This window comes from Simochromis diagramma, unplaced genomic scaffold, assembly GCF_900408965.1.
Source record: "Simochromis diagramma unplaced genomic scaffold, fSimDia1.1 OVJJ01000320.1, whole genome shotgun sequence".
In the NCBI taxonomy this organism is placed as follows: domain Eukaryota; kingdom Metazoa; phylum Chordata; class Actinopteri; order Cichliformes; family Cichlidae; genus Simochromis; species Simochromis diagramma.
In genome coordinates, this window is record NW_024386773.1 from 6,294,541 (window position 1) to 6,303,402 (window position 8,862).

An 8,862-nucleotide genomic window follows, 5' to 3' on the forward strand; every position below is an offset into this window, starting at 1 on the left:
CTGCTGGTGGTGGTGTAAAGGACATTTTCTTGGAGCCCCTTATTATGACCCGAGCATCATTTAACACCATGGCCTACCTGAGTACTGTTGCTGATCATGTCCATCCTTTAATGCCTATAGGGTATTCATCCTCTGATGGCTGCATCCAGCAGGATGACGCGTCATGTCACAAATCTCACAACTTGTCAGACTGATTTCTTAAACATGATAATGTGTTCATTGTACACATGGAAATACACCTGACTAATGTTTGCAACTGTGTGATGCTATGAATACGGACATACCAAAATGTCGAAGGAACGGTTCCAGCACCTTGTTGAATCTTTGCCATGAAGAATTAAGACAGTTCTGAGAGCACAAGGGGGTTCAAAGCTGTACTGGCAAGATGTACCTATAATTTTCCAGTGAGTGTATTAATGGAAAACTGCTACTTAATTAAATTCTGGTTATTAATAATTTAATGTTAACAAACAATTAACCGATAACAATGTTTAGTGATTGGTTTACATCTGTTTGCAGGGGTCACTGTAAAGTTGTAAATTATATTTACCTCTGTAAATGGTTAACACTGTGTAGCTCATTTATAAGCATTGCTTGAATGGAAACTGATATTTATAGTACTTGATTTAAAGAACGGATATTTAGGGAAGTGCAATGATAGCGTTGCAAAACAAGCTTGTGATCTTGGAGTCCTCTTTTATTCACTCTTTAGTTTTGGTTTCACTTTTTTGGTGACCTCGAGTTACTCTCCCTGTCTGAATAGGTTTAGGGAAAGACTATGGCGTGGGTTAAAACCTGATGAGTTAGTAGTGAAACCTGTATCACTATTGCCACCACAAATGAGTCACAGGAAAAATGCTAAAGGAAACCCCGTGGGTGTCTCTGAAATGACAGCAGGGTTCAGTAAATGGCAGTATCTGATGCCCTTGGGATAAGAACAGGTTCACTGATCACCAATAACCCTCACTATAGTACGCTTTATCTGCTGTAAAATACTACACACTAATATCTTACTCATAAAGTAATTATTTGATGTGTATGAAGATTTTTAAACATTGTTTTATGTAAACTAATAAAGTTTTAATTATTGATCAGTTGGCCATTTACAAGCAACAGTTATCCAACTTAAGGGTTTCCAGGGAGTGCTGGAGCCTATCCCAGCTGCTTTAGGGTGTGAAGCAGAGTAGCAGTTCATCACAGGGCAAACACACAGAGAGACAATCGTTCAGGCAGTGGGAGAAAGCTGAATCATTCTGAAGAAACCCACACAGGGAGAACATACATCCTCACAATGAGTGGTGTGACAGAGGTGTTAACCACCTTACCCCAAAAAGTCAAACAAATACAACAATTGGTTGAAAATGAAGATTTGTTAGAAGCATTTGGGGGATTTTTTGGACTCTTTAAGCTGAAAACTCCTCTTTACTTTCAGATTTTTATAATTTTAGCAGTTTAAATCAGGGGTGTCAAACTCAAATACACAGTGGGCCAAAATTCAAAACTGGAACAAAGTCGCGGGCTAACGTTAATATTTATTGAAATATATTTATTCCTCCAGATATAAGAATGAATCTTTTCTTATGGACTCAAACACGTTTTGCTGAAAAACTGAATATGGAACAAGCAAAACTTAATACTAAACAATATATATATTAGCTGTATAATACCAGTAGGCCAACTCTAATAGTAATTTGGTATGGCTCCGCGGGCCAAAGTTTGACACCTATGGTTTAGATTATCTCACTGCGTTTGTCCTGCTCCATATAATCTCATATGGAGACGGTGCCTCACATGTTGACTTACTTTAGTGAAGTCATGTGAGCCTCACAGGAATGTGTGGTTCATAAAGAGGCATCACTGAACCCCAAAATGCTTACCAGCTGCTGATATGAAGCAGATTAAACATTTCATGCAACAGAAGAACTGAATGCACGAGTGCACATTTATTATAAATAAAATAAACCATTTGTTCTTCATATGATCCATTTCAAACCGGTTTATTAAAGTTACGTATACCCAAATTTCACACTGCGCCTTCCATATTGTACTACTCAAAAACATTTCCCCACCTCTAGTTTGTTGGGATCTCATTTAGCTGCTCTAATGGGTGAAACTTTGTCGAGGTCTTTCCTTTAATCAGTCACCGCTCTGCCATGCCAACCCTCTATTTTCTGACGACTGCTCGATACAGGATTGCAACATCGAAACCCCGCCCCCGCTAGATGACGACACCGGGGGAAGAAATATCGAAACCAAACAGAGCCGAAGTCACTCTGAGTCCGCTCAGCAGTCCGGCTGAAAGTTCTGAACTGCACCAGGATCCGTGGAGACCGGAGGGGATCTTATCCGGACCGGGGTCGTTTTAATGAGACCCGCCGATAGACGGATAAACGGACAGACAGGAGGACCCGAGGACTCGCTTTGTTCACTTTATCTCCGGATATTCACACAGAGAAGGACTCAGAAAGTTTCTCTTCTCTATTTCTTTTTCACACATAAGTTTTGCCGATTTGCTTTCTTTCTGCTGCTTTTTCATTGAAACCAAAGAAGTCGCTCAGAAACCGCCAGCTGACTGACGACAGGTTGCGCAACCTAGACAATAAGAAGCAAACAAAGACGTCACCACCAGTTCTCCCAGTGTCGCGGCTCCTGGTCCCAGTTGTTTTTATGTCTACACCGATTCCTGCTGCAAAGACAGACAGAAGCCAGCACCTCAACACCGACTCTACTGGATTTCTACTAAATCTACTGGCTTCCTGTTGACCTGCAGTCCGGACCAGTCTGCCTCAAGGTAAAAAAAACAACCTGGCTACTTAACAAAACTAACCAAACCACAAACGAATGCGCCTGTACAGACACATGTAAATAACATTCAAACTGTTACTTATAAAATGCAAAAGTATTATCTGTGAAGTGCACTTGAAGTATTACGTCATATTCACGTGTATTTCACGAAGCTTCGTGCATTGTCAGTTTATAAAACGATAATGCAGGTGTATGAGGCAGAGAAAAAGCGCTGTCCTATGAAATATGAACATTAAGAACAGCAAAGATCATTCCTAAGCTTTAAAGTAGTTGCTTGAGAAAATCGAGCTGGAGTTTCGCTTTGTTTCCAGGTATGGCGTGCTCATCATCATTTGGGTTTTGCGCTCTCGTTTCCGGTAGTAAAACCTGAAACTGAACTTTTAGACAGCTTCACCCTTATTTTCAGGCCTGCAGATCTGAGCTGATGAAAACTGAAGCTGTAAGTTTTATGAAAATTTAGGACCTTGAATGATTTACGTTTAAATGCATGTTACAAACTGACTGGATTGTAGCAGTCTGAGTGTGCAGTGTGAACACTAATCATAAACAGACAGATGCATTAAAAACCTCCCAGAATGACACAGTAGACTCAACAGCAAAATACGGCATCAAATAAATTATGAAAATAGGAAGAAGAGAATTGCTGAAAAGCTCTGTAAAAAGTAAAAGTAAATTCTACAAATCAGATTTTCATTTAATTAAGTTATTTAAGCAAAAATGCCAAAAGAAATTGGGATTTTATTGGAGTGACTGTTGAGTATATCTGCTGCATATCTGAGTTTCTGACCAAGTTAAAAAAAACAAAACAAAACACTACAGTGCCACACTGTTCCCGTGCGGTTCAAAAGGTTCAGTGGTGAAAACTGCTTCATCTCCTTTTACCTTTAAAGTACATTTGTGGACGGTCAAAACAGCGGTTCTGACTTATCATTCATATGGAGATAAGAGTAAAAATCACAAGTGAGGCTACGTTAAAGACTTAAGCAAACTCAGAAACAGGAATACACACAAAAAGCCGAGATTAAACTACAGAATTAAGAAACCTTGTAACAAATACCAGTGGGATTTTTGATAACTGCATTTACTTAAACTCAGCCTTGTCACAGATCTGCTTTACCTTTTTAGATGATAAAGTTGGATTGTAATTAAGATTAAAAATAAATAAATAAATGTTAACAGTTGTGTAAACTCCCGTTTCCCATGAGCTCTAGCCCCTCTCAGTTTGAAAAGTCAAAAGTTTATTCTGTTAGTCTATTTAATAACTGCTGTAATTTTGCTGAGCTATCTAAACTATTCCAGCAAATGTTCACTTGTTTTTGAATATGAAGAATAAACAAAAGAAACGGGCATCATTAACAAAATGCTGAGTGCCACTACATTTCAGCACACACTGTTACACACCCCACAAACGTTTTCTTTTAGATTATTTTTAAGAACCGGATTTCTGATTATGAGCTGAACAGAACGTCATGGAGAAATCATTCATCTTAGATTCAGTGTTTGTGTATTTGGGGGTGGATGACGTTGCTGCTGTGACTCAGGGTGTTTCAGCAGAGTGAAAGCAGCATTGCCCCACAGCAGGCAACATAGCGTTACCACAGCGACCACAGGCTCTAAAAAAACTTTACATAAGTCTCACTCACTCACACACACACCCTCTCTCTTGCATGTGTGTGTGTGTAATTGTTGACTGTATTTAAAGCCTGTTTAAACTATAAACTGTTGTGCTCTGATGCAACTATCTGAAAGCTGAAGCACCCATCAGCTTACAGGAAGTTGCATCATGAAGCCTATAGACACACCGACTGTGTAACATGTGAGCAGCGGAGACGCAGAACACGGAGAGATATGATACAAATATAACTTCTCTTACTGTATGTGAAAGTGTTACTGACAAGTGTTCAGCGGACAGAAGGGGCCAAGTCAGAGTGTCACCTGCAGAGGGCGCTGCAGTGCGGTCACGGCCTCTAAAATTAAACAGCCAGCAAATTACCAAACACTGAATGAAACATTACTTAATCATTAACAATAGTGCGCTCCTCTTCATAGTAACTGTTTAGGATTAAGGATTTCTGCAATTTTAAGAGCTTTTTATTAATGCTGCATAAATTGAGACTCTTCACCCTTTTAACAATCATACTGACCATATAATGACAAAATGCATTTATAAAGGTGCAATGCACAGATACACACGCCTGTTATTAGTGCTAAGTAAGATACTAATAAATTACCAGAATCTGAAAATCACGTTTAAAATGCTCCAGAAGTAACCAACAAGAAAAGCAAAGTAAAGAGGACAAGTTCAGTGATTGAATTAGTGGAGATGAGGCCATCCAGAGGTCAGATTGGGGAAAAAGTGTCAGAAAGCGAGGGTTTGGAGCACCCTGAATCCTGGCCTTTTGGCTCACAGGTATTACTTCTAGATATGGTGGCTTTATTCATTGAAATATTGGCTGTGTTTAATTGGGATAGTTTGGGACTGTACTTGCTGCAGCATATTACATGGAAGTGTACATTAACCTGATGATGTCCCCAATCACAGATGAGCGCCAGCGTGTCTACAACCAGATCTCAGCTGTGTCTTAAGAGGCTTCTGGACGAGCCTCAAGGCGATTCACTGAAATGTAAACGAGCCCGTCTGGCTCCACCCCCTACCTCTACTGGGATATCACCCTGCCTGAGACCCACAAGCCCCGCCCCCACATCCAACTCGAGCCAGTCTTCATCAAGAGTTGGGTCATATTTCCTCTTTGAACGGTGTGAGAGGGAAGAGACCTACAGGGCTGTGCATGTGCACACACAGCAGCAGTACACCTGTCAGGTAACACTCAGAAAAATGTCACTGTTACTTTTAATAAGAATTGAATACATGTTAAAAACTGTACTGTCGATACTACAGAAGTAGTGTTAATGATAATATTAGGAAGAAATTACTGTAAAACACTTGTGAAAGTAGTGACTGTATTGTACATCATACTACGTTACCCATGACAGTCACTCCTTTTTTTCCCCCACAGGTGCTCCCACTGCGTGGATACCAGGAGCGGTTGGCGGCCTATGACCGGATTGGTAAACATGAAAACATCTGTGCTCTGCAGGACGTTGTAATTGGCCAAAACAAGGTGTATGTCTTCCTGCCTGGTCACCACGGTGACATGCATGCGTATGTGCGCAACAGGAAACGCCTGAACGAGGAGGAGGCGGGGCTTTTGTTCGCCCAGATGCTGAATGCTGTCATGCACTGTCATGACCACGGAGTCGTTCTGAGAGACCTGAAGCTCCGCAGATTCGTCTTCATCGACAAATACAGGTGAGACTCCGAGACTGGTGCTTTGGTAATAGCACTATTACAGCAGTAATACCTGAGACTGTAAAAGACAGATGTAGGGCCCAGGTGGAAGTGCTGTGAAATATGAACTTTAATGGCCTGCAGGGGGAGACTCTTGTGGTTACAAAATACATTCACGAGGCATATCATAAATGGATGCAGTCCATTCACGCTTACATTTGTAGTCACAAAGGTCCATTTTGAGGGAGTCTAAAAGAATGCATACTACTCCCAACAAATGGACAAGTATAAATATCGCTAGATTGATCTTACTAGCATGAAGGAGGCATATGGGGGGAAAAAAAAAGTACCTCTATTAGTACCTTTACTGTATCTTACAGTCTTGGCTACTTAGCCAAGACTGTACAAATACTACAAATACTGCTGCTGATAAACTTCTGTCTGACTAGTGTTTTCTTTTTCTTTTCCCAGGACTCGTCTGGCACTACTCGGACTCGATGACTGCGTGCTCCTGCATGGTAACAACGACGATGACTCTCTAACAGACAGACATGGCTGTCCTGCCTACGTTGGCCCTGAGCTCCTGACCAATGGGAATGGGTCATACTCAGGCCGTGCCGCAGACATCTGGAGCCTGGGCGTGTCTCTGTACACAATGCTGATTGGCCGATACCCTTTTCAGGACACGCAGCCTGCTGCGCTGTTTGCTAAGATACGCCGTGGAGCATTTAGCCTGCCCGATTGGATGTCGCCAGAGGCCAAGTGTCTGATTGGCTGCATGCTAAGGAAATCTCCCACTGAGAGACTGACGGCATCTGAGCTGCCGATGCACCCGTGGCTTACCAAACCTCGCATGCCACACAGCAACATGCACAAGATACATCACAGCTCCCACACAACACTACAGAATAAACAAGAGGACAATGACCAAGTGGTGCCAATATGGACTGAGACAAATTAAAAGACATCTCTATTTCCCTGTGAGGACCTGAACTGCTATAATGAATCCCTGCAGCCTAAACCTGATTCACACTTCAGGTGTAAAACCTAATCTGGACTATAAAAACAGCGTCTTCGGGATGTGTGGCTCCGTCCTCACACCTCACACTCAAAACTCCAAAGAGGTCTTCACAGATATAGACACATTAAAAGCACAGCCGCACTACAGAGACAGTCTAATCCTGGATTACTTGACCCTTATGTGCCTTCTTTCTCTACCTGTGTCTCAGTTCAAGCCCGGCCTCTTTTAGGTGGCAGGGCCTCCAAAGGTGGTTTTCTTTCTCAAATTTTCCTTACAGTGGACTCCCAGCAGTCACTTGTTCCAGCAGTAACGGACACAAATGAGAACTAATGGTGTGTTCAGGTGCACATCCTCAACAAGTGCAGTGGAGAATATCCTACATCCCAATCTGCCCAACTAACATGTACTTGAGCAATATGATTAAGCAACTGTCATCTACTAGACTGCCCCTCATAAACTGAAGGTTTGAACAGCAGATGGGTGTGGCTTCTGTGCTCAGTGCTATCAAAGCTGTATATTAGGCATACTTGGCCTCACTGACATCACATAGAGCCAAGTACTGCAATAAATTGCTAAAATAGTGTTTAAAGGAAGGTTATGTATACATATGTTGACCTTGTTAAAGGTTTAGCATTATATTTTTATATATAACAATAAGGCATAATAGGTCCCGTTTAAGGGCAAAAGAAATGTACTTGAGTGTGTTGAGAATTGCCCTGAACGCACCTTTATATTTAAAACTGTGGACTCAAAAGGAGGTGGAGCTTAAAATGGGACATAGCTTTTTTGTTTCAGTGTTTACAATGCTGATTTCCTTCTGTGATTGTGAGAAAGATCAAACACATCTTTCTGAAAAACATTAGGAACCAGATTATAATTTTTTTTAATATAAAAAATATTTTTCAGATCTTAGCAGACCTTAAGATCAAAACTTCATTGGGTAATTTAATATAATCTGTTTTTCGTGGACTTATAAAAAAAAAAAAACCCTGTATCTCATAATAATCTCCACAAATTATTTATATTTTGATACAAACTTATAAACTGTTTTCTCATGTTTGACATTTATTTGTGAATGAATAACAACTGTGTTTATTCTGGGACACATCTTATTCTCTCACAATGTCACTGAGCAATTTAATTTGGGAATAACAGGATAAAGGAGAAGCAACATTTGTTGACTCATTAAGAAAAGAATGAAGTGATGATCTTGAGATAATGGAATACGATTAATCCTCACTTACTGGTCTTGTGTGTCCATTGAGGATGATAATAATTAGAAACAAACCTCAATTCAGACAATAAGCTGCTTCCTGGTATGCTGTATGATTCTGGTCCAACTTACAGATGATGAGAAAAAAAATAAAGGTTTTGAAAAATGTTTTGGTGTCAAAGGTTTTTTTTGTTGAATTTTAATTAAATAAACTTGACGTGTTCTGAGCCTGCATGCATATGGTCTCTTTTACATGTACACACACAATCCCCGTATTATCTTAAGACAACATTTTTTCAAGTCTGAAGTGTACCTGTACCAGCATTTTGGTATCATTGGCATTCAATTTTACACCCTTAATTTTTAAACATAATAATAAAAATAATACATGTTTGTATATAACTGTGCAAACAAGTGAATGACCCTTAGAGGTGCTAGAAAGAGAGACTGTTGACCTGTCTGTGCAAGTGCAAAGTTTAGGGTAGCTCCATATTCAGAGAGGGTCTTGGGAAAAACTGATGAAATTTCCAAAAG

At 40.4% G+C, this 8,862-nt stretch overlaps 1 protein-coding gene across 2 annotated transcripts; it reads left to right on the forward strand.

Annotated features, from left to right (window-relative positions):
• The first annotated feature begins 2,242 nt into the window (after window positions 1-2,242).
• Window positions 2,243-8,496, forward strand: trib3 (tribbles pseudokinase 3). Of its 2 annotated transcripts, XM_040005242.1 has the most exons (5): window positions 2,243-2,791; window positions 5,348-5,626; window positions 5,823-6,115; window positions 6,566-7,060; window positions 7,162-8,496. In XM_040005242.1, the coding sequence occupies exons 2-4, from the start codon at window positions 5,348-5,350 to the stop codon at window positions 7,053-7,055; spliced, it is 1,062 nt and encodes a 353-aa protein (XP_039861176.1). In that variant the 5' UTR covers window positions 2,243-2,791; the 3' UTR covers window positions 7,056-7,060; window positions 7,162-8,496. The 2 variants fall into 2 exon arrangements, with proteins under 2 accessions (XP_039861176.1, XP_039861175.1); XM_040005241.1 differs by having other exon boundaries at window positions 6,566-8,496.
• The last annotated feature ends 366 nt before the right edge of the window (window positions 8,497-8,862 follow it).

Bases quoted from the DNA above. Each gene is read 5' to 3' on its own strand.
- trib3 (XM_040005241.1), top strand. From the start codon at position 5,348: ATGAGCGCCAGCGTGTCTACAACCAGATCTCAGCTGTGTCTTAAGAGG. The intron at 5,627-5,822 runs GTAACACTCAGA...TTTCCCCCACAG, and splicing joins AGCAGCAGTACACCTGTCAG to GTGCTCCCACTGCGTGGATA. The intron at 6,116-6,565 runs GTGAGACTCCGA...TTCTTTTCCCAG, and splicing joins GTCTTCATCGACAAATACAG to GACTCGTCTGGCACTACTCG.